The sequence below is a fragment of the Sarcophilus harrisii genome, chromosome 3 (assembly GCF_902635505.1).
Source record: "Sarcophilus harrisii chromosome 3, mSarHar1.11, whole genome shotgun sequence".
In the NCBI taxonomy this organism is placed as follows: Eukaryota; Metazoa; Chordata; class Mammalia; order Dasyuromorphia; family Dasyuridae; genus Sarcophilus; species Sarcophilus harrisii.
This window is the reverse complement of record NC_045428.1, coordinates 522,281,623-522,308,681: the sequence shown is the minus strand read 5'-3', so window position 1 is coordinate 522,308,681 and position 27,059 is coordinate 522,281,623. Positions and strand designations below refer to the sequence as shown.

At 34.6% G+C, this 27,059-nt stretch overlaps 1 protein-coding gene across 3 annotated transcripts in view; it reads right to left on the bottom strand.

Moving 5' to 3' along the window:
* TRIM13 (tripartite motif containing 13) overlaps positions 1-27,059 on the bottom strand; it is a 57,707-nt gene that overhangs the window by 13,886 nt on the left and 16,762 nt on the right. Inside the window, exon 1 of one of the 3 annotated variants that reach the window (XM_031961952.1) lies at positions 3,734-4,236. The exons of the other annotated variants lie outside the window; for them this stretch is intronic. Coding sequence (XP_031817812.1) covers positions 3,734-3,778 — 45 coding nt within the window. The 5' untranslated portion in view covers positions 3,779-4,236. Of the gene's footprint in view, positions 1-3,733; positions 4,237-27,059 lie in introns of those variants that run through there. 3 annotated transcript variants of the gene reach the window in all.

Below are 27,059 nucleotides of genomic sequence, written 5' to 3'. Positions count from 1 at the left end.
GGTAAAAATGATCTTTTCTCTTCAAATATCTCATTGTACTTGGCCTATACTTCTCCTTTTGCATTTTTTGAAATTTCCCTTTAATCAAAATCATTTGGATGCTTATATTTTCCTCCATTACATTATAAATTGATCCTGTATCTTATCTTCTTTATCTAGTCTTAACTTCTAGCCTTTCACTTTATATATGTAATGCTTAATAAAGGCTCATTGAAATGAATTAATTTCTAAGTATTAACCTTAAAATAAATATCAATCATAGAAAGTAAAAACCAAAAGAAACATTTTAAAATACTTTTAAGTTTAAAATGAAATTTGGGAATCAAATCTGTGGTTGTATTGATATAAAGAACTAGGAAAGATGAACTAGAATTAAACAAATTATGTCATGGAAATTTATTTCCCTTTATTATTTGGGGCTTAAGATCAATCTGGCAATTTTTGGTTAACTAAAAGTCTGTTTTGATATTAACCTCACTTGAACAAAAGTTGTCCCATGGGATGTAGAAAATAAGAACCTTAAACATTCTTTAGATAAGAAATCAAAGAATTATTTCAACTGTCTCTGACTAGGTGATAACATGTATATCCTCCTTCTCAATTAACCTATTTATGAATCCTCTAAATTTCATTTAATTTGTAAACTGACTGAATTTACTTATGGAATTTCTTTGCTGGCATTTGTTTCCTTAGGAATGAATTATGACTCTATTTTTAGTTTGTTCAACTTTTATAACATTGAAAGAAGGATTATAAAGCCATAATCCTTCTTTCAATGTTATAAAAGTTGAATTTTATCTTCTCTTTAACTTTTATAGCCTAAGAGAAATGTACAAGATTACAATATGTCAGAGAATTATTTGTCATTATTATGTAATTTTGCCTCTATCAGAACTCTTACAATTGTTCATGTTTTCTCTGAGATCTGACCCTATGTTTGAGCATAATATTAAAACTTAAATTTTTATCTTCATTATTTCTGCATTGTGGTAAACAAATATTTGCAAACATCAATTCAGAGAGGAGATATTTCTCCCATAAGATTTAGAATCTCCCTCTACCAGCCACATCAGCTCTGTAACTTAAGAGTTACAGAGAACTAATTCTCTGGCATTGAGAAGTTAAGAGACTGGACCAAGATCATACAGTCAGAGTGTATCTTTAACGTTGCTCTTCCACAATGGTATATCTGTCCCTCCTACTAACCTTTATATAGCTATATAATACTATATAAAGCACTTTAAGGTTTGCAAAGTACTTTGCAAATACTAATTTGATTCTTACAACAACCCTGAGATATAGATGTTATTTATAGATAAGGAAACTGAGACAGAGTGACTTGCCCACAATCACACAGGTAGGAAGTCTGAGACTAGCTTTGAACACATCTCCCCAGCCTATCCATTCAGATTTGTTATACATTAAATACTTTGATCCAACCAAAGTTGGCCTCTACTTATTGTCTCCTACACATAGCCTTCTCCTAGTTCCATTATTTTCCCCACAATCACACAAGTAGGAAGTCTGAGAATGGTTTTGAATGCATCTCCCTGGTTCCAAATTGCTAAGTGATTTTTTTTTCTTGGTCAAATCAGCAGCTATTACCAATAATGGCTAGGTACTGGATTCAGATGGGAAAACTAAATTGTATTCTGAAGACTAGATGTTCAGATTTTTTTCCCCTATGGAAATATGAACTCTGTTAAAAATTCCTAGAAAACCAATAAACAAAATAGATTGCTTTTACTAGAAACTGAATCTGAGAATACATATGCTATTGGTTGGGGACTTCTTAGGAAGCCTAGGAATAGGTAGAAAGAAGGACTCTTTCCTGTTCTCTGACTCCTACCCAATGCACAGGAGAATTTGAACAGAGAGGATTTTCATATGAAGGATGAGTAGGAAAGTGGCCTGACTACATACATTTAAAGTTTGCATGTGCAGCCTACTTTCCCAGTCCCACAGTTGAGGCAGAAAACCTGTCAGCAGATATGGTGTAGGACCTAGCAAACTGAATTTAGAACTAGGAAGACTTGAATCCTACCTGTGATCCTTTGTGTGTGTGTGTGTGTATGTGTATTCACGGGCTAGTTTCTTAACTTCTCTGAGCCTCAATTATTCTTATTAAATGGAGATACTTGTAAAACCTGCAGCTTACAAGGTTGTAGAGAGACACACAGATAGGATAATGTGAATGAAAGAACACTAGAAATGGAAATTTATAGAACAAGTTATATCTGATCCCTTTCCTGGAACATGGGGCACCAGAATGAAGATTTGACCCAGAGTTTGATTGGCTACATTGCTAGGAAATACTGTCCTGACTTTGAATCAATTTTTATATTGTTACAAAGTAGAAACTAAAAGTCACAAAATTCTCCTGACTCCAGAAAGCACTGAAACCACTAGAAAATTGGTGTCTCCTGGTCATTTTTATTAAGACTTAAAAAGACATATTAAGAAATGTGCAGCATTTCTGCACAGGGGAAACCTGAATTTTCTGTTCTGCTACCTCAGAATGGGAGAATGGAGTGTTCACCAGCTGGGAGCGTAGCAGGAATAAAGGCCCAGAGGTGAAAGTGAGCTCAGCATGTTTTGGAAAATGAGGAAGTTTGATTTAGCCCTAACTCTAGTTATAGATGAAAATTCTTAATTGGGAAAATTGGATTGAAGCCAAATCATAGAATGATTTGAATGATTTGACTAAGAAGTTGAATCTGTTCATTTAGGTGATATGTCACTCACCTCCTAGATTTCCTGGCTTCCTTCAAATCTTAGCTAGAATATTCCCTTTTGCAAGAAGTCTTTCCCAGTTTTCCTTAAACATAGTGCCTTCCCCCTATGGATTATTTTTCATTTATCCTGTATATATTTTGTTTGGTTTTTGTACATTGGTTTCTGATTTTGAGTTCCTAGAGAGTAGAGACTATTTTTGCTTTGCTTTGAATACTCAGTATTTAAAACAGTTCCTGACCCATAGCAGGAACTTAACAAATGCTTCCTGACTTCATTAGACATGGTAGTAGCATGATGAAAAGTCACTTTTTGGGAAAATAAGCCTGGTGATAGTGAATTGTACTAAAATGAAGAAACTTTAACTTGATTTCTAAAATACCTGCTAAATTATATTCAATTGTTTAGCACCTTAAGGATGTTGTTCAAAAATTATGAATTTGTACAAAAACTTTAATGAAAGAAATTCAACATTGTATGTCCTTAAATTTCTCTGGTAGAAAATGTGTATAGATTTTACATTATGATGGAAAACTTAATTTATAGAAAACCTAAATATTTGTATAACATTAGTGTTTATGCTAGATGTGAGTTAATGTGTTCTGGAAAAAAAAATACTAAACTAGGAGTCAGAAGACGGGCTTTAGTCCTGGCTCCACTTATTGTGTAACTGCATAGGCCACTCAATCAACTTGAACCTTAGTTCCCTTACTTGTGAAGTACCATTTGACTTACTTACCTGCAATTCAAATATAAGATTTAGATGACCTGTGCTAAATAAAGCTTTTCATCAGTTATATATCACTGTACAACCATCAAATATCATTAACTATGTCTTAAAGTATATGCCTCTAGAGCTGTAAAACTCAACTTTTTAGTCCTTTTAATAGTGATTAATTACATTTTTTAGAATATTCAACAATGTCTATTACATGAGTCTTCTGGAAATTGCATTTCAAATGATCTAGATAAAGTTACTGACAGTGATTAAACTTCTTACTTTGGGGAATGAAACTTCCTTCAGCCAGCTACTGAACACTTCCATTGATAGAGCTTTGTGGGTTTCCCAGCAACATCAACAATTACTTATATTTACATAGAGCTTTAAAGTTTACAAAGCACTTTCCTCACAAAAACATATAAGATTCCTAATGCAGGTATTATTAGACTGATTTTATAGATAAGGAAAATCAGGCACAGAGGGATTAAAGGATCCACCTCCGGTAGAACAGCTATTAAATGTTATAGCCCAAACTTAAACTCATGTCTTCTGATTCCTAAGCCAATGCTAGTTTTATATACCATACCAAATTTGTTTTAAGGTGAAAAAGGACCTTCTAAAAAGGACTTTTCCCCAGTCCCTGTAACGATAGTGCCTTTATATTGATGTATTGATGATTTTTGATCTCTATACATCTTGTCTGATTGTAGTTGTATGTGTTGTCTTCTCTAGACTGTGAGCTCCTTGAGAGTAAGGACTAACTAAATGCCTTTTGTCTTACTTTGTATCTCCAGGGCCTAGTACAATGCCTAGCACATAGTAGTTACTTAAATGTAATACTTGTTGACAGGCTGACAGACTAATAATCAGATACAAAAGAATAAACACTACATAGCTGAAATGGTTTAAAAAGGGAAGACTATATAATTTCTTTTCCAATCTTTCTATTTTTGAGTTCACTAATTATTGTTTGCTTCTCTTTGATCTTAGAAGATAGTAATTTTAATGAACTCATAAATAATTCCACAGTTTAGAAAAAATACTTTTATCTTGCTCTTTTGCATGTGTTCAGAATCTCATTTATGTAAATAAAATATTTTTTTAAATTGTCCCTACTTTGTGCATCTTATTTAAATTAATTGAGTCTTCAAGATTTTCTACAGTTCTTAGTGACTGGGAAACCCTGAAATGTTGAACACTCTCTTTTAGTGGAAAAGCATTAATTTACATAAAATATAGTAGCATTTTCTTATAGATATTTGATTCTGAATGACTAGATATTATAGATATCTATATCCTACAAAGAAAGATGTGGGGTTTTTTTGTTTCATTGGCTCTGTTAAGACATATGACACTTTATAATATAATTTATGTTCTATTGATTCAGCAACTGTCTTATGTGCTTTTGCACATAAAATTGCACACCAATGCTTTGTACTGAACCAACATAAATAAACTATGTTCACTAGAGAAGAAATATGCTCAACTCTTATAAGTCATATATTACTGTACCTGTGTCAATAGAGAAGAAATACTGTATCGTAGCTCAAGAAAATAGAAGCAAAGAAAATTATCAGGAGGAGTGGTGAAAAGAATTAAGAGAATGTGATTAAAAATCTCACTTCTATTAGTTGTTACTTGTGTGGCCTTATGTGAATAATTTAACTTCTCTGGGCCTCATTTGTATAATGAGATTAGACTGATCCAAAATTTTAATGACCAATCCTGACCTTGAAGAAGAAATAAGAAAATATAACGCTGCTTTTTGACTAGAAAGAGGGAGGAATAATGTCAGACTTGCTTGCTGTGTTTGTTTTGCTTAACTGGTTTCCTTTAAAAAAAAAAAATGGAAACTCACTGTGGCTAATGAAAGGATATCTGGAAATGAGTATGAGGTCAAAACACATCAAAAATTTTTCAGATAAATAGTAATAATCTGAGGGGATTAATTAAAATGGGCATTAAGAAGGCCTCTGACCTTTTGATTTAGATCCAAATGTCAAGCACAGAGCATAGAGGCAAGAAAATTTTAATCAAGTATAAATCCTTGAATAAGAATAATATATATTTATTTATAATATGCACAAATTAGTTTTATTTTGAACTGGCTTGCTTTGCCCCAGGATAAAACTATGAGATGATAATTTGTCTCCCTGTTCATCATTCTTCCCTGATCCTCCAACTCTGGACTCCCCAGAGGCTTTCAGAAAGGATCAGGGTCTCTCGTTTTTCTTCTAGTAAAATCTAATTTGAGACAAAAATCAAAACTTTCACTTTTTTTGTGTGTGAACAGCATGATGAATATGGAAATGTTTAGAAGAGTTGCACATGTTTAACCCATGTTGGATAGCTTACTACTTTGGGGAGGGAGAAGAGAGGAAAAAAAATTTGGAACACAAGGTTTTGCAAAAGTAAATGTTGAAAATTATCTTTGCATTCATTCAGAAAAATAAAATATTAACAAAATTTTAAAAACCTGTTTCATATCAACATCTAAAACATGACCAGAATCTATAGTTTAAAGTGAATAGATGAATTTTAAGAGACCAAAAACTCAAATAAAATTTGCCTTCCCCATACTTCTGAAACTTTTACCCTAAAATCATCCTTGTTTACATATATTAGTTTATTGATTATAGTTTGTCAGTTTATCCAATGGAGCACTCACCTTCTAGGAAAAAGCCTTTAAGGGATGAGTCAATGGGACTAGATAAAGTTGGGAGATTGTCAGTAAAGTGCAAATCTGGCGGGACACTATATACAACAGCCATGGGATAAAGGGTATCTAACAAACTTGCTGCAAAAAATTGAGAATGTTCTACTAATATGATACAGGTAGAAACAAATGCTAAAAACTAACATTGTTTATTCTGTAGTTCTTCAAGAGCTGGCTTTGATCACTGTTATTCCTCTCACCACCACCACCACCACCACCATAGCCATCAAACATGAGCTCTTATTTATGTTTTCTAAGTGCTGAACAAAGTATTTTAAACAGCATTGGTCCCAGTCTTTTAGAAGTTTACCCTATAAAGCAGTCCACAAGCTGATATATATGCTGATGTTTCCCCCAATATTTAATATTTTTCTATTTCTTCCTCCTCCCTTCACTCCCTCCACCATGAACAATTAAAGAAAAAAGAAAAAGAAAACTCTCATAATATAGTCAAACAAAACAAATCCTATATTGGCTATCTCCAAAAATGTATCTCATTGTGAATTGTGAATCCATTACCACTTTGGCTGGAGATGGACAGGTTGCTTTATCTCTGATCCTCTGAAATCAAAGTTTATCACTACAATGATCAAAGTTCTCAAGTCTTTCAAAGTTGTTTTTATTTTTTATTATTATTATTTTTGCTGAGGCAATTGGGGCTAAGTGACTTGCCCAGGATCTCACACATAGTAAGTCTTAAGTGTCTGAGATCAGATTTGAACTCCCATCTTTCTGACTTCAGGGCTGGTGCTCTATCTACTGAGCCACCTAACTGCCCAAAGTTGTTTTTATTTGTAATATTATTGTCATTGTATAATTTGTTTTCTTCATTCTGATCACTCCAAGTCTCCTATAAAACTATCATTTTTTTCACTTCCAATGGCCTGCCAGCCAGCATATTTATGTATTATAATTTGTTTAGCCATTTCCCAAAAAAATAAGCACTCCCTTAGTTCCAGGACAGCTAGGTAAATAGAATGTCAAGCCTAGAGTAAGGATGATTTCCCTTTCCAGTGTTTAAATATGGTGTCAGATACTTAGTAGCTCTCTGATCCTGGACAAATAAATCACTTAATCCTGTTTACCTCAGTTTCCTCATTTGTAACATGAGCTAGAAAAGAAAAGAGCAATCTACTCTAATGTCTTTGTTCCAAATGGAATCGCAGAGTGTCAGCCACAACTGAAAAAACGACAACAACAAAACCCTTAATTTCCAAATATTTTACTACTACAAAAAGAGCTGCTAAAAATATTTTTGCACATGGGTCCTTTTCCTCTCTTTTTTTTTTTTTTTTATCTCTTTGGAGAATAGGCCTAGAAGTAGGAGATATATACAGTGTTAAAGATTTATAGTGTACCAACCAGGTAAAAAAATTTGGTTTTAGAATTATTTACCATTACATCTAAATATTCAGATAAAATTATTAAATGTATAAAGTAAAAAGGGCCAGCTAATTTTCTCCTTTTGTTTCACTTCCCCTGGAAAGAGTTAGAGGAAATGGACTGTACAGAAACTTGACCTGAGAGATTTTGTGTTGTGTGTTCTATTAGTGGAACACTGAGGAGAACAGAGAACAGAGCAGCCATACAGATTTTTTTAGTATTACTGTGATATTGGAACTTAAGCAATCTCTGGGGACTCAGAGTTCTGTCTTTTAAGAATCCTAGATTCAGAACAGTTCATCTTGTGTTCCCTATCATTTTAAGCCTCTGTTTAATCAACTGTTGTTTACCAATATGCAGTGGGGCTTAAAACATTTGAAATTGAGCTTCCTTAAACTATTTTAATGAGACAAATGTTAAAGATGCAAAGAGAATTTTGGAAATTCTGCAATTTATATATGTGTGTGCCAAAATTCTTTATTTAAAAATTTTTTCTACAGAGTTGAAAAGTCTTTAGTCTAGGCACATTTATAAATTAAATTCATATCAAAAGTTGAATGTTTTGCTTAAGTATCCTTTGAAAAAGTGGTAATAGAGAAAGCTTAGGGGAGATACAAAGGCAATTTTTGAGTATTTCAAGATGTCACCTAAAAGAGAGATTAAGCATTTGTTGTATTACTAGAGGATAAAATCAAATAGGACTACAGACTGAAATTACAGGAAGTTTCAACTCAAAATCCGAAGATTTTGCTAATACCCAGATATTCAGGTACTATTTTTACATTGAATTGTGGGCATTGCTTTGATCTATCTCTTTCTCTTATGAGAGTTTTAAACACATCTACAAATTAAATATATCTAGAAATGGAATTGTGAATTAGGAAACTTACTGTGACGATAAGTGCTCAGGAGAGCATTTGTCTGGAATTTTTAGAGAGAATTTCTAAATAAAGTAAAAATCATAGTGGATAAGTTCTAACATCCCTTCTAGTTCAGTCACATAGCCAATCACTCCAGTGCAGGCCTTCATTGCCTCTTAAATAGATTATTGCAATAGCCTCCTACTTGGCCCCCTGTTGCCACCTCCATCTTCCTCTTAGCTGCTAAAGTCATTTTTTTGAAGTGCAGGTCTGACTGTCATCCAGCCTTCAGTAAGCTCCAGCATTTCTCTTTTGGTTCTACTATTAAATATCAAATCCTGTTTTTGGCATTTTAACCACTTGGCCCCTTCTCTTTCCAGTACTCTTCATGAATTGTATGATCCAGCTGAACTGTACAGATTTATCATTGTTGCACCCACCATCTTTCTTCTCTGTGCGTTTACATTAGTGATCCCTGATGTGTAAAGGGCTGAAATTCCAACAAGGTGTGCTTGAATCAGACAACCTAGCACTTAAGGCTAATTACCTTTTTGATGTGAGACAATGACTCTATTAGCATATGTTCGTTTGGATAAATGACTCTTCTCACTGTTGGTGCTTGCTGAATGTTTGGTGTTAAAATAATGCTAAACAAGGATTAGAGGGTAGGATGAGAGAGGGGCCAGAGAGTCACTTTGCCAGAGGAGAGAGGCTGGTGACTTTGGACTCCAGAGTCCAGGATACATCATTGGTGAGCAGCTTGCCTGCCTTCTTCACTTCTCCCCCTAAAGACCAAGGACTTTAATTCATCCTGACTCTGGCTGACCCTGAAGCCCTCCAGGGAGCTAGCCTATACTCTACACTTGTGTCCAAAGAGTCTCTTTCCTCATTTATACCTCTTAATTTCCCAGATTTCCTTCAAAAATCAAATTCCACTTCCTGCAAGAGGCATTTTTCAGTTCTACCCTCCACCCAATTGTTAAGACCTATGCTGTCTGAGATTAACTTGGTATAAATTTGATGTATATGTTCCTGGTTATTTTCATGTTTCTCTCACCCATTAGAATATGAGCTCCTTTGACAAGAACTGTTTTTATTCTTTTAGTTGCAACCCCTGTGCTTAATACAATGCCTAGCATTTAATAAACACTTAATAAATACTTGTTGATTGTCCTGGCTTTCCTATGATTTAGCATTGCATTGTACAATTGTACATTGTATATTAAGAAAACTTTTCATTTTGTTAAAATCCCTGTAAACAACTAAAAGAATTTTACAGTTTTACAGTTTTACAGTTGCTTACAACTAAAAGACTTATTCATTTATTTTACAAAAATTCATACATTTAAAAACTACACCGAGTGTTAGGTTGAGGTTTTTTTCCTAGTAAATTCTGAATGATGCACATTCATTACTAATTTTTTTGTTTTTTAAAGGAAAATCATAGAAGCTTAAAGATCAAGATCTGATTGAACAAAGGTAAATTTCCATAATAACTATCAAACCATATTAATCCATTTCTTCAAAAAGAAATAATTTCCATGAATTCTACCTTCTTGAGAGTCTATTTGACTGTCTAAAAGGCCAGTTAAGACTTTGATTTAATTAGAGTGGTCAATGATTATTCTTAAGTAAATTACTGGTAAATCTCTTTTAAATCAGTGTCCTCCCTGTACAATTTATAGTTCCCATTTGGTTTATCCAAGTCTGGGTTTAAACCTACTTATATCTCCTGGCAAAGAGCAAAGACCAAGAAAAACACGGGAGAAAAAACTTATTTCTGCTGATACAAGAGTGGCCTCTGCTGGTCATTTGAGTTTAGTGTTGGCTTCTGAATGGTTCTCATTCACATGCAATTATCTTTTTCCTTCTTTCACTGTCATCTCCACTAGTTTCTCTGAGGGCTTGGTCAGCAGAAGAGGCAGAAATTGAGCTGCAGTTTACTAACCTGAAAGGATTTTTGGTAAGAAACTGAATTTTAACTCACTCTAGATGTTTGAGTATTCAGTAGTATAAGTATTAGTAGTCGTGATGGTGGTGCTAGTGGTACTGGTGCTGGTGTTGGTGGTGGTTGGCTGGTGATGGTGGTGGTGGTGGTAGTAGTAGTAGTAGTGGTGGTGGTAATAGTAGTAGTAATGAGATTCTGGGCCACTGGGGGAGGTTGGCAGAGAAAAACCAGAAGTAATGATATTACTCCCTGAGGCAAATAGGGAAGGGTACTGATGGGGAGGTATTGACTAACCCTATTTTATTGTATCCAATCAAATGTCAAACCCCCAAAGTTAAATTCCCTTTAAAAATCTGTCCATGATCTGTGCCATCTTTGCCGAATCCCTTTTGGGTTAGCCCTCATGGTATCTTCCTTCCCATCCCTCTTACACTGTGCTTTATGAGGTCTGTCTTCTTACTCTATCCCTCCCTCATGCCTCATGGTATCTTTCTCCTTCTTATAGCTAACTAATTCTTTTAGGGCACTAAACTCTTCTGTGGATTTAACCTCAAAGTCAATTCCAAAGGCATATTCCCTTTTTCCTGGTTAATTGTGAGTTCCGCTGGGGAACTTGGCTTTTCCATTATTGTTTAAAAAACAAAAAAAAACAAATCTTTCCTTGCTAATGCTCTTTCAAATATATTTCATATTTACCATTCTTGGTGTTTATTGTGTCTCTTCATTTTGTCTGTAACCTCTTCTCATCAATAAAAATACCTTTTTTCAAAGAGAAAGAAAGGTCATTGTGGATTAATCACTAGACCCAACTCTAATATTCGGTGCCTACACTAATCTCATTTTATGGTGTGCCTAACAAGAAGAAAGAGAAGGAGGAGAAAGAGAAAAGAGAAGGAGAATCTGGGAGGGAATACCTCAGGGTTTCTGAGGAGAAACTGAGGCTGGTAACTTTGCATAATCCATCTTCACTTAAATCCAACTTACTTACATGTCATGGTATGACCTCCCTTATGTCATGGCCCTTTCCAAGAACAAAAAACAAGCAGTAATCTCTGTGAATAGACTGTGGCACTGAGGTCAGTTGGAAAACTTAACTTTTTCTTTCAATTGAACTGGTCAGATGGGAAATAGCTCTCTACTCTGTCTCTGTCCCCTTCCCTCCTTCTCTTGCTTCCTCCCTCCCTTCCCTTCCCCCTCCCTCTCCCTCTCCTCCTCTCTCTTTTCCTCTTTCTTTCTCTCTCCCTCTCTCTCTGTCTCTCTCCGTCTCTCTCCCTCACCTTCTCCCTCTCTTTTTCTCCTTGGAGCCTCATATCCTTGGCTGTAGGGGTCCTGTCTAAACAAATGTACATTTTTTTTTATTGCTAAAATCTTCCAAGGTATCTTGGGGTTTAGCAGCTACATTTCTTTCTTAAGGACTCTGCTTTAAACCCAAATCACTCTGGCTCTCATTGATTGGCCAATAATAGATCCCCAGCCAAAGACCAACTCGATCATTATTTGGGCACTGATTGACTCAAGAGTGAATGTAAATAGAAATTGCTTCTTTTCTGGCCATAAAACTGGAGGATCTTCTTCTATCAGATTGGATTTTTCTCTGTGTGTGACCAGGTAAAGAGGCTATTCTTTCCCTCAATTCTTACCTAGCCTTAATCACTGAATGGGCATTGCCTCAAATTAAGACCAGATAAAGGCCTTAGCTTTAAAAGACCAAGAGCTCTCTACTGCATCTCGGGAAATCTCCAGTCATCCTGAACTATATCCAGCCACTGGACTTATGATTCTAGAGGAGAAAGTGAGACAGGTGACCTTGCACAACCCTCCCCACACTTAAATCCAATTCACTGGCATGTCAGGCCATCACCTCTCTGATGTCATGGTTCTTGTGAAGAACTAAAGACAAACAACTACCAGTATTAATAGTAGTTTATAAATTATCAATATATGACTGTCAAGTTGTAATTGAGGTCTCAATGTACCAAGGAAGAATACATTTTCCAATATAGATACAAAAAAAATCACAGAAACATTGAGAAAAGCTATCAAGAATTGGGGAATTAGCAAAGAAAAAATGGCTTAGATAACATCTACATTTGCACATTGTTAAAATCTCCTCTCTCCGCACTGAAAAAAAATGATGAACTAAGAGTCAGGATACCTGGGTTATAGTGATAGCTCTTCTTTTATATCAATTATTTCACTACTCTGTTAGTCACTTTCTTAATTTATAAAATCATAGTACTAGACTGGATGTTATCCAAAATCTCTTACAATTCAAATATTCTATGATACTATTTATTCAAAATAGATAAATGAATGAATGTATATTCATGACCTTTGGTACTTTCAGCAATAAAACTAACTACAATTTGACTGTCAACCAGCTCTTATTAAGATTTCCTAATTGAATTTATCCATCAAATGATTTTCATATTAAGCCAGATCTCTTCATTTTGAAACATAAATTCATTCTTTTTTTAAAATCAATTTTATTACATTTTATATTCTGAACTGTATCCCTCTTAACCCCACACTAGAGAAGGCCATTATTTGATACAGATTTACAAATATATGCAAAACCATATTATGTATATTTCTATTTATCAGTTCTCTTCTTTAGAGGTAGATAGCATCTTCCTTCATAGGTTCTTTATAGTTGATTTGAGTAAAGAACTCAGAATAACTTGGTGGTTCACAATTATTCTTGGAACAATATTGCTGTTACTGTATACAACATTCTCTTGGTTCTGCTCACTTCACTCTTCATTATTTCATTCAAGTCTTTTCATTTTTTTCTAAAATCGACCAGTTCATTATTTCTTCTAACATAGTAGTATTCCATCGCAATTATATACCACTACTTGTTTAGCCATCCCCCCAATTGATGGCTATCCCCTCAATTCCTAGTTTTCTTTGCCACCACAAAAAGAACAGATATAAATGTTTTAAAATATATAAGTGATTTTCCTTTTCCCCAATTACAATGGAAAATGTACCTAATAATGGTATTTCTGGGTCATCGAGTATACACAGTTTTAGTATAATTGGCATACTGGGCATAATTCCAGATTGCTCTCCAAAATGATTGGATCAGTTCACAGTTCCAGTCAGATTCTTTCTGCCTCTACTCTTATATTAGACAGTGGCAGTTTAAATTAACCCTTTGTCTGCTCCAGTGGAGATAAAATCCTTTCCATTTCCAGCTCCAGTTCCAACTAGTTATCTAGTTGCTATCTGGCAAGAAAAAAAGAAAAAAAAAAGTACTTGGAGGTTGGATTTTACATAGAAAATATTCTCTTGATTTCAAACATAAGATGAGGCAAAACATAAGAGAGAAGGAAATAATTTATGTGGGGGAAAATCTTAGAAGATATCCCCCCCAAATTAACAAAAATTAGAAAGAACACCAGCTTGAGTCAGCCAGGCCTGCTCAGCCACCAGCTTGCCATGAAACCCTCAGAAAGTCACTTTAAGCTCAAAGTGGTTCAGTTTTCTGATCATAAAGATCAGGAGACCAGATTAGATTCAATTCAATAAATCACTTAGTGTTTTTATGTAGAGCATTGTCCTAAGTGTTAACATTCAGCACTAAGACACAAATCTTATGGAGTTTAAAGTCCAAGAGAATGAAATCAGCCTAGAAAAGCACAAAATGCACTTATACAGAATAAGTATATTTAGACAAGAACAAAATGAGATGATGCCCAAAGGGGAAGACTGGCCCATAAGTGTGATAGTGTAGTATTGTGGAAAGGGTACTAAATCAGAAGATCCAGATTCAAATTCTGCCTTTATTGTTTTTTTTATTTGACCTTTCATTAGTCACTTAACACAGCTTCACTAATGAGGATCAGGGAAGACCTCTTGGTCAATTTATCAATTGGCATCTAATTTACACTTCTGACAATTCTTGGTTTTTAAAAAGCTAAAACCCATGCCTGTCAATGAAAGTCTGAAAATGAAAAGGGGTAGAGAGGGTAGAATATGGAACCCTTCCGGTTCCAAATAAAAATTACTAAAGAATTTCCATATGTGTACTAGAATGTCTCATATTACAAGAAGCTTAGATAGTATATTTACATCCCGATTTAAGGCGGAAGTTCTCAATTTGAGGGTCTATGGATGGATTTCAAGAGATCTGTGAAATTGGAAATGAAAAAGTTACATCTTTATTTTTATCAACCTTTGGTTTCTGCTGTATTCACTTAAAATATTATTCTGGGGCAGCAAGGTGGTTCAGTAGATGGAGTATGTGCTGGAAGTCATGAGAACCTGAGTTCAAATATGGCCTCAGACACAGCTGTGTGACCCTGGCTAAGTCACTTGACCCTAATTATCTCCAAAGAAAAACAAAAACAAAAACAAAACAAAACAAAACACAACCCACTGCTATTTTGAGAAAAAGTCCATAGGCTTTACCAGATTGCTAAAGGGGTCCAAGGCACACAGAAAAAACTAACAACTTTTGTTTTTAGCAACTTAGCTTCAGAATATAATTTTCAGCTGCATTCTAATGTATGACTTTGCTCATGGATCTTGCTGGGGACATTCCCCACAGTTTGCTCTTTAGTTATAATATGTGTATAGAAAACGTGTGTTTGTAATGTTAGTGGCTACAATCTTTATTTTTAAAATTCTCCTTTATTTATTTTACACTTATTAGCACTTTATTTCTTCTAATTACATGTAAAGATTGTTTTCAACATTCTTTTTGTAAGATTTTTGAGTTGTAAATTTTTTTCTTCCTTCCCACTCTTTAAGACAATGAGTAATATGATATAGCTTATACATGTATATTTATATTAAGTATATTTCCATATTAGTCATGTTGTGAAAGAATCATGGCTGCAGTCTTAAAGGAACATATTTGAATCATACTAAACATATATAATTCAAAATTGCTAAAAACAATTATGTAGAACTGAAATAACTAGATAAAAGATTTGGCAACAGGATTTTTGACAATTGTTTGGTCTCACTGTCCATAGAAATAATAACATTTGTAACTACCTAGTAAATGATTAAAGATTCAACAATTGCTTTCCAGACAGTTTCTGATGTGATACTAGAAAATTGGAGGATTCTAATCATAATGTGTGTGAAATACACTTTCACAATATTTATCCAATAGGAGAGAAAAACAAAGACATGAGACCGATAGACATCCTCACTTGGACAAAGAAAAGCCATTTATTTATCTGTCATTTGAGATCTGGAATGGGAGTAGATCACGCAGTGTGCTTTCTGTGGTGTTTCAATACAAAAAATCTATATGCACACTGATCAATGAGGAGTAAAATTATTTTGAAACTTTGTTTTAGAGTTATTCAGTAAACAAAGCAAAATAGAAAAGATATGAAGACTAACTGGGGAAGCTACAGTAACCAAAACCAACTCCTTCACAGAACATCATTTATTTATTTTGGCTTCTCAATGAGAAAGAGAAAACATACACTCTTCTTTCTTGGAAATCAATACAGTTAAAATAATAAATTGCTTTAGCTATTATTAATTTTACAGTGTTGTAATTGCATAATGGGGTGTGGAATAGAGAGCACCAGTGCATTAGTTAAAATATAATAAAGTGAAAGGGGAAAAAGATTTCTTGGGAGAGTAATAAACAAAAACCTAGAATGACATAATAATGTTTTGAGCTACTAGAGGCATAATCACTGGAAATTAAATATTTTATTATGATTTCAATAATTTTTTCTGCAATTTGATTTCTAGAAATCTTTCTATTGTTAACTTTGAATGTGATGATAGTTTTATTAACTGATAATCTATATAAAAGAGACTAATCTGTGGCAACTATATTTTAATGGTAATACTAAAAAAAAAAACTTTGTTGGTATTCAAATTCCCTTTCACAAACAACTCAATAGTTTCCTGAAGCTCAAATATATTAAATCACTTTCCTATAATCACGTGCCGGGCCATTTTCAGAGTTAGAATTTGACCCCAGCTATTCTGACACTATCTACTACATTATATTAAATAGAAAAGCAGAGCAACAGTCTCTTCTTGTTTACTGTATCTCAGGCAAGGATGGAAATATTTTCTTCACTTCATATCCTCAAATTACATCTTTGAGCTATCTAATGTGCTTCCTAGGAATATTCTAAGGATTTTTAGTGAATAATCCTATTTGTAATTTTATACACTTTAATACTCTGGACTGAAGAGGTTTAACTTTTTTTTTTTTAAAATAAACTCTGAAACTTCTTTCGTTCTGTTTCTTCCTCCAGATGTTTGTGGTTGTTCAGTCACTCTAGTCATATCAGACTTTTCAAAAGCTCATTTGGAGTATTCTTGGCAGAGATATTGGAATGGTTTGCCATTTCCCTCACCAGCTCATTTTATAGATGATAAAACTGAGGCAAACAAGGTTAAGTGACTTGTCCAGGGTCACACAGTGCCTGAAACAAGATTTGAATGCAAGTCTTGACAACTATCTATCCACTGTGCCACCTAATTGTTCCTCAAAGTATACTATAAATGCATAAAGTATTTCAGGTTCAGGCATAACTTATTCATCCATTGTGTGTGTGAGTAAAAGAGAGAGAGAGAGAGAGAGAGAGAGACAGAGACAGAGAGAGAGACAGAGAGATAGATGGAGAGACAGTGATAGAGACAGAGAGAGGGCGAGACAGAGATAGAAAGAGATATAGAGAGACAGAGAAAGAGAGATAGAGGAGAGAGACAGGAAAAAAGGGGGAGGGAAGGAAAGAGGGAAGGAGTGAGAGAAAGAATCTGTGATTTCATTAGTGCAGGGAACCCTTGGTGAGAAACTTCCTCTACCATGCAGGTTAGCCTCTTCTATAAATAATTTATCTAAAAGAATTACCCTAGCGCACTAAGAACTTAAAAAAATTGCCCAGGGACAATATGTCAGAGACAGGACTTTAACCAAGGATTTCCTAGTTTGAAGGGCCCCTTTCCTTTAAAAAAAATTTTTAATGCACTTAATAACCTGTTTTTTTTTTAATTGTCCACCACTAATTTTTGAATCTCATCATAAATATGCAATGTGTTGACAAAATCAATTCCTACATTTTCCATGCCTGAAACTCACTCACACACTCACACTCTCTCTCTCTCTCTCTCTCTCTCTCTCTCCCCACCTTCTCTCATTTAGTTACCAGATTTCTATCTGATTTTCTTTGTTTCTATATCTGTCTCTTGATTGGTTATTCTCTCAACAAATAAATACAGTTATATATAGATATGCTATTATCTATCTATAAACACCTTGTATTCTGATTTGTTTCTCTGCTACTTTCCACAAACTTTTTACATATGCAGTTTGGTGAACATGTTGCTTTATCATCCCCATTTTCCTTAAGCATATCTGTAAATTCTGTTCTGACCATTTTCCCCCCAAGGAGTTTGGCATTTGAGATTTATCAGTTCTTCCCTAATTTCTTTTTTTTTTTTTTCAAATTGAAGTCACCTTTGAAACTATTCATTCCAATCAATATTTTAATTCAAATGAAACCCACAATATTTATATAGTTTCAACACTGACCCCAAAGTTGCCCAATTTCCTAAAAATCTAAATCCTTCTTTCCTGTACTATTGTCGCATCCTTACATCAACACTAGAATTCTGCCTATGTCACACTGGGAGGTAAATGCCAAGAAGGTCATCAGCTTAGTCCATGGTGATGGGAAATTGGATAAAGGATGAGAATCAAAATGACAGGAGAATTTGGGCAGAAATTCAAGTATAAGACCAGTTATTTAGGGGTTGTTCCTCAAGAGTTTACTACTAGTCAAAGATCAAGAAGAAAACTACAAGTGCTGAAAGGAAGTCAAAGCTGAAACTAGGAAATTCATAACCCATACTCAGATAAGGTCTGGCCTAAGAACTAGAAAGGCAAGGTAGATCCTTGCCAAAAGTAAGCAAGTCCGAGGAGCAAGAAGTTATAATAAAGACAATGGAGTAAAACCAAGTTTCACTAGTCAGTGGTCCAAAACCAGCAGTTAAGGAGGACAGAGAAGCTCTGGACAATCTCCTTGCCCTAAAGGATCTTCTTCTTATAGTCTCATTTCAGGGAAGCAGCACAATACAGTGGAAAGAGTTTAGGTTTGGAATCAGACCCTTTAAGTTTAAATTCTTCCGCTCATTATGCTCTTTGTGCTTATGATTCCCAGATCTAGTCATTTAGGCCTAATCTCCAGATTTACATCTTCAACTATCTGTTGGAATTCTTGAGCAGGATTTCCTGTAGGCATTTTAAACTAAACATATCCAAAACTAAACTCAGTATCCTTCCTTTCAGTCTCTCCTCTTATGGCAATATTCCTGTTACTGTCAACAGAGAAAAGAGAGACATCCACATAGTCAACCAAATTGGTTTCCTTCCTCTCAACCTCCATATCCAATCTATTGCCAATTCTTGTTAATTCTGCCTTAGTATTATCTCTTGTATGTGTTGTCTTCTCTCCTCTAGTCTTGTCACCATCCCGGGCCACGTCCTCATCATCTTATTCTTAGATTAAAATAGATTTCTGATTGATCTTCTTGCCTCAAGTCTCTCCCAACTCCAGTCAGCTTCAGTTACTCTCTTTAAAACACAGGTCTGAACATGTCACCTCAATTCCATAAATTCCAGTGGTTCCATATCACTCCCATGATCCTCTCTCTATTCTCTAGTAAATAAATCCTCTATCATTCAAAGCCCATCATAACCTGGATCCTTCCATATGTGTATGTGTATATGTATATATACATATATGTCTATGTATGTGTATATATTCACATATATTAAATATTTATATACTACAACTTATTCTCAAACCTCCTCTATCACCACCCTTCCCACTATGTATTCTGTGATTCAGAGACACTGGCCCTCTTGTTTCTCAATCAAGAATACTCCCTCCTCATTTCTGCCTCTTTCCTCTCTAGATTCCATTAATCTCAGTTAAAATACCACCTTCTTCAGGAAGTTTCTCCTGACCCCCTTTTAATGCTTCCCTCTAAGATTATTCTCATTTATTTTCTCTATAGTTTACTGGTACATAGTTATTTATATGTTGTCTTTCCTATCAGCCTGTGAGTTCCTTGAGAGCAAGAGCTAGTTTTGCTCTTTTATTTGGATCCTGAGCATTTAGCACACAGGACCTAACATATAGCAACAAGCACTTGAAAGAGTGCTGACTTAACTTGATTAACAAAGTGACTTTGGACAAATCATTAAGTCCTAGTTTCCTCATCTTTAAAATGAAAAGGTTGGATTATGTTTTGTCTGAGGTTCTTTCCAACTTTAAATCTGTAATTCTGTAATAAAGTCAAGTGAGGTAATAATGCATGTAATGTGCTTTAAAAAAAAAAACTTAAGTGCAATATAAATGTCAGCTTTTATTATTATAATGTGCAACTCCCCAAAATGTTTCTAATTCTCATCTCTTTAATTGGAACATTCTCCATCTGGAACCTTGCCTAGAGATTATATTTGTCACTTCCTTAATATGTTCATTTTCAGGACTGTGACCTATTTGGGGTTAAGCTGTTCTGATTAATAGTTGGGTGAAAATTCACCAAATCTATTAACCTAGACAGTCTCAGGCCATGATTTAAGTGTCATCCATCCCCCTACCATGAAACTGGGATCAACTTGGTCATCTTGTATCTGCTCTGTCAATCTTCCCTTCTCTTCTCTTTTACTTCCTGCTCTGAATAACTAACCCTATTAGTACTACACCTGCCACTCAAAAAGACATGATTATCTGTTTTATAGCTCTCCTCAAAATCCACGTGATTTCCCAAAACAAAATTTTCTTCCCTGAACAGCCCTCTATCCTTCATTAAAACATAAGCTTCTTAAGTAACTCTCTCACTTTTATATTTTTATACTTAGTGCCTAATACATAATAGGTTTTTAATAAATGCTTTTAAATTTATTTTCACTGAAAATAAAAGGGAAATGGGCTGCCTTGAGAAAAAGAAGCTTCTTCCTCATTGGTCTGAATGACTGAATATTATAGAGTAGACGACTAATCAGTTACAGGTTGGATGAAGGTTTCTAAGGTCCTTTCTAACACTGTAACTGTTAGCTTCTGTGACAAGACAATAGCACCAGCCATTTAAATATAAAGACAATTCTGGGAGCATTTTCTTTGGCATCAAATTAGTATTTGCTGTGGGTATGTCTGGGCTTACAGATGAATCTAAGAATTCCAGTTACTTGCAGAATAAGAACTGAATGTAGATGTGTTATGATAGGCAAGAGTAAGAGAGCTGGGAATATACAGATGATTTCAGAAACTACCTCAGTCCTTAAGTTTGAAAGTAAATAATATCTCAGAAAACATAATTAGCCAGATTCCTTCTCAAGAGCCTCTCCTTGTTATGACTAAGGATAATTTTTTTTACCCTATAAAGTTAAGTATAATTCTGAATTAAAAAATGGACATTTAACAAAATGAAAGACTTTCAAGTATTTGTGATAAAAACCACTAGAACTTAAAGGGAAATCTGACATAAAACATGCAAGAAAAAGTTAAACATTAAAAACTAATTATAAGGGACTTCAATAAATTCAAGTTGTTTATTTCATATATGTGAAAATACTAACAGTACTCTTATTATGATGGTCATTTGGGTAGTTTGAAAGAAAGCATGAACCAAGTGAATATGATGGGGTGATTCTAAAAAAAAATAAAGCTGTAGAGAAAAATAAAAAGGAGTCATTATCTCATACAGTGAGGCATAAAAGGAAAAGCTGATAGAGAAGAACTAGTAAGGAGAAAGTGGATAGCGCTGGAACTCTACTTTCATTGGAAATGGGTTAAAGAGGGAAGTGTGTGTGTGTGTGTGTGTGTGTGTGTGTGTGTGTGTTATATGCATGTAAAAAAAAGTCTTCTAAATTTAAGAAAAACAGGGAAAGGAGATAGGGTGGGGAAAGGATAAGGGAGAGACCTTTAGAGGGATCAGTTGAGAGAAATAATTCATTTGGACCCTTACCCTATTCCACTTAGTAATAACCAATTTGACAGAATCATATCAAAGAATCATTTCAAAGGCCTCAGAGCTGTGATTTTCAGATTCTAAATTCCCTTGCTTAATTACAGAAAGTTAACTAGAGGCTCTCCACCCTTGTTTTACCTTGATGATGACCAAGCCCAATGTGGCAGAGGTGACAACTACATGGAAAGTCCCCCAAAATATTTTTGTGCCTCCAGACTTGTCCAATAGGAGCAGATGACCATCTTAAGACCACTTAGGTTATTGACTATGTCAGTTTGTACCACTCCCTCCCACCCACATTAAGGAGAAGCCTGTCCATCTTATGTGGAGATATGCCTTGCCCCAACTTGTGGGGCAAGAAACTTCCAGAAACTGGAAACAGAGTGGATACCCATCAATTGGAGAATGGCTGAATAAATTGTGGCATATGAATGTTATGGAATATTATTGTTCGTTAAGAAATGACCAGCAGGATGATTTCAGAAAGGCTGGAGAAACTTACATGAACTGATGCTGAGTGAAATGGGCAGGACAGGAGATCATTATATACTTCAATAATATTGTATAATGATCAATTCTGATGGACGTGGCCCTCTTCAACAATGAGATGAACCAAATCAGTTCCAATAGAGCAGTAATGAATTGAACCAGCTACACCCAGAGAAAGAATTCTGGGAGACGACTATGAACCACTACACAGAATTCCCAATCCCTCTATTTTTGCCCGCCTTCATTTTTGATTTCCTTTACAGGCTAATTGTACACTATTTCAAAGTCCAATTCTTTTTGTACAGCAAAATAACTGTTTGGACATGTATTGGTCAACCTGACATCTGGGGGGGTGGGAGGGGAAGAGGGAAAAATTGGAACAAAAGGTTTTGCAATTATCAGTGCTGAAAAATTACCCATGCATATATCTTGTAAATAAAAAGCTATAATAATAATTTAAAAAATAGGGTCCTGGAAGGAAGTGGCATCTCAGATCATGAGGAAGATCTGGAGGTCCACTTCATTAGAGGGATCATGGATCCTTTGATAAAATGCCATTGGCTTAGAGCTCTGCCTCAGTCTCTCTTATTGTAAATGAAATCATTTTAATCCCCACAGAATAGAGTAAGAAAGAGGAGGGCAAAGTAGCTAATAGAAGTAAAGTAAGGGAGTGAGGAGAGAGAGAGTAAATAGGGTGAAAAGAATTGGGAGGAGGGATAGGAAGGAGGAAAATACATAACAAGTAATTGTAACTTAGAATATGAATAGAACTAATTTACTCAAAAAATGGAAATGAACAGCAGATTAAAAATTTGAATTCAACAATATGTTGCTTTCAGGAAATAATATAAAAATGAGGAATACACACAAGGATAAAATAAAGAACAGGAACAGAATTTATTATGTAAGAAAAGCAGAAATAGTCATGATTTCAGGCAAAGTTAAAATAGATACAATCAAAATTAAAAAAGAAAAATAGACAAACTAAGTATGAAACAATATCATTCAGTACTGTTTTAAACCATTTAAAATATCTAGACAGTATAAAATACTTAAGTATCTACCTGCCAAAGCAAACACAGGAACTATATGACTTAGACATAAAATATTTTTATGCAAATGAACTCAGATCTAAATTATTGAAGTAATATTTATTGTTCATGGGTCGGTAAAGGCAATATAATTTTTAAAATGACAATTTACATAACCAATCTATTCAATGTTACCCCAGTTAAATTATTAAAAAAAATTTACTGAGTACAAATAATAACAAAGTTCATTTGGAAGAACAAAAGATCAGAGACTTCAAAGAAACCAAGAAAAAAAGAAAGTAGAATCAGCAGTCAGACTTTAAATTATGTTATAAGGGAGAGCAATGTTGAAATAAAAAAAGAATAATTTCAATTATTTTAAATTAAAATTTTCTTATACAAATAAAACTATGGAGCCAAGACTAGAAGAAATGCAAAAATTTAGGGAGGGAAACTGTCATAGACAATCTCTCAGACAGGATATTGGGTTGCAGTATTGCTGGGGCATAAGAAATGATGAACTAGTTGACTTAGAAAAACGTTAAAAGACTTGGATCTATCAAGGCAGTACTATCCACCTTCAGAGAAACAGATGATAAGTGAATATAAGCATACTATGGTCTCTTACAGATATAAGTATATATATATATATATATATATATATATGTTTATAGATATAGATATATGCATATATATCCATGTTTAATTGTAGCCTTTCTTAGGGTATAGGGAAGGAAGGGGGAAAAAATCAAGTAAAAAATGCATAGCAGAGAATAAAAGAAAACCAACAAAGAAGCAGAGAAAAGCTGAGCAGCTTTGAAAATAATATGTAATATTTCTTATACAGGTTTCTTGAAATGGACACTTGTTTTATATTGAATCCTCTCTTATGGTCTGCTGTATACATGGCAGTGATTTTTGTTTGGTTTTTTTCTCATTTTGTATTTAAATTTAAATTACAAAAAAGAAAAGAATTACTCCTTTGGATTCAGAGCCAGATTCATTCATTCCATCTTCATCAGCCTCATCGGAGGCTGGCCTGTCCTCCTGCTCCGCCCATTGAGACCAAAGCTGTCTGAAGACTCTCAAGAAAGCTAGCTGAGCCCCAGGAAAAAAAACTAGATTGTGAAGGAGATAATAACTTTATTATTTTAACTTTAACACCTGGCTATTCTCATGGTGATTACTGAACTGAAAAGAAGGCTGCTCCAAGACCTCCAGAAAACAAACAGGAACATTATAGAAAAATGATATAAATTATAGGCTCATATAAATTTAAAGGGTGAGAGAAAGATAATTAGTCAATAAATAGAAAAGAGAAACAGAATCATAAGAGTATAACTTTACAGTCTCTGAAGAAGGGAAAAATATCTAAGAAAATAGGAGACAGGTCAAAGAGGGTGAGTAAGGGAAAAATGGACACTGAATTTCCTGATAAGGAAGAAAATACTGACTTTGAAGAAAACTATTTCAGTAGAGAGATGGGTAGAAAATAGAGGGAGGAAGTATGGACTACACTTGCTAAAATAAGATAGAGATGAAATTTAGAAACAAAATAAGGTAACATTTGACTACTAAGCTGAATATAGAGAAAATGAAGACTTAAAGGCTTTCCTCAGATAAGCTACTGCCGATATATATATTAAATACATAAAAATCTTCATGAGAATATGTGTGATCATGGAAATAATTTTGTTCAGCAATCTACTGAGTAATGACCAGAAGAAAGGAAAAAAATAAAGGAAGAAGGGAGAATGGAAAAAAGGGAAAGAGGAAAATAAGCGTTTGTTAATACCTACTATGTACTAGGCACTCTACTATGTGCTTTATAAATTCTTTTTGGAAATTTTATTCTCATAACAACCCAGAAAGGTAAGTACTATTGTTATCCCTATTTTACAGTTGAAGAAACTAAAGGAAGTTGCTAAACTCTATCTGCCTCAGTTTTCTCAACTAGAACCTACAGTAATTTTTTAAAATGATCTAGAGCAGAGCTAGACAGATAACCTGTCACATCAATAAATATGACTTGGACAAGTCCTTTACATGGATAATAAGAAAGCCCAAAATTGAGTAAGAAGAGATGTGTGATTAGATCACATTTAAGAAATTACCAAATGACTAATGAAAACCCATTTTTTAAAATGCCAATATTCACCAAGTGATATTATATGACTGTAAATCATAGAATTCAAAACAAGAAGATTCAAAATTACAAATAACACAAAAATGACAAGCAAGTTGCAGTAAGTCAACAAATGATTATTTGCCTGCCAAAAGTTGAGTAAAAGTGGTGCAAAAATTTTTGTAAAAAGATCAACTTCCCACTGTATTCTGAGACTTAAAAAGATAGGATCTCGGGTAGAAAAATTAGTTGATCTAGAGGTGTCTAGTTGATAGCAATGATGTGGAAAGACAAGGGACTATAAGTGTTCGGTCAAAATAAATAAACAGGTCCAGGAGAGAAAGCATATTTCAGAGGCTTGGAGAACAGTCAGCAAGCATTTATCAATTATCAATTATTTGGCAAGCACTGGATTTACAAGGAAGGGCAGAAGATAATCCCTCTTCCCAAATTGCTTACAGACTAATGGGGGAGATGATTTGCAAATAACTATGTACAAACAAGATATATACTGGGTAAATTGGGGGTGGTAACAGAGGGTGGCACTAGTATTAAGGGAGATCAGGAAAGGGTTGTTGTTGGTAGTGATTTTTTTCCGTGACTTGAAGAAAGTTAGGGAAACTTAGCCATAGGGATAAGGGAAAGTATTCCAGGCTCACACATCAGAAAGTACAAGACTGAAGAAGTCCAGTGCTAGTCAACATTTTTATAACCTCAACTCTAAAAGCTTTGTCCTCTGCTCTGATTTTATGCTCCCTTGCTGTGTGTGAGCAGATGAAGATGTTGATTTTGGACAGAACAAGATGAGACCTGCAGATGCAACCAATTTCTGGGTTTACCTCACATTCACCAGTCCTGGGAATATTCTAACATAGCCAGAAAGAATTAGTCATGGGAAGGTAGACTTTTGAACAAGCAAAATTTGTAGTGTGATCTAGACATAGAGTTGAAATAAAAAGGCCTCTTGGTTAAGTTCTGTATTGTTGAGTCTTTTTTGGGAGGGGGGCAGTTTCAGTCATGTCCAACTCTCTGTGACTCCATTCAGAGTTCTCTTGGCAAGAATATTGGAATGATTTGTCATTTCCTTCTCCAACTTATTTCCAGATAAGGAAACTGAGGCAAAATTAAGTGACTTGCCCAAGGGGTCACTCAGCTTAAGTAAGTGTGATTGGATTGAAACTAGGAACATGAATCTTCCTGACACCAGGTCCAGTATTTAGCAGCCCTAATTTCAAAGAGCTAAAATTTGAGATAATGGTAAAAAGTTGATAGGAATTATTATAATTTGAAAATACTTTGTAACATGTGAAATTCAGCATTTGGGAATTCTCTTCATTGAACCAAAGAAGAATGAGCCTCTCTTAAGAGTTAGTTCAAAAACTGTTGAGGAAGGCTCACTTGTAGCTACTGGAAATAAAATAATTCCTTTTATATATAGTCCTGGTATTCTCAAGGTTTCCAGATCTCAGAAGCAACATGGAAAGAGATATGGATTTGGAATCAAAAGACCTGGGTTTCCATTCTATCTGCCTATCTGTGGGCAAATCATTTAATTTCTGTTTCAATTTCATCTGTAAAGGAAAGGATGTGTAAGAAAGATCTGTGAAGACCCTTTTAGCTCAGATTCATATTGCTATTCTCTCCATTTCTACTGACTCCTTTTCTGCTGCCTATAAACAAGGCCAAGACTCCTCCACTTTAAAAAAAAAAAAAAAAAAAAAAAAAAACTCTCAATAGAGTCTACTTTCCCCTCAAGCCACCATCATCTAAGTTTCCTTTCCATTTTGGTCAAACTCCCAGGAAAAAGCAATCTATACATGTTGCCTTTTTTTCCTCCTCTCACCTCCTCAACTGTTTACATTCTGGTTTCTGACCTCATCACCCAAGTCCACTGTTCTCTCCAAATCTCCAATAATCTCTTAATTATCAGATCTGATTGTATTTTTTTCAGTCCTCATCCTTCTTGACCTCTTCATTGCATCTGTCAATGTCAATCACTTTCTCTTCCAGGATACTCCTTCCTCTCTGGGTTGTTATGACACTACTCTTGTTTCCTCCTTCTATCCATCTGACTTTTCCTCA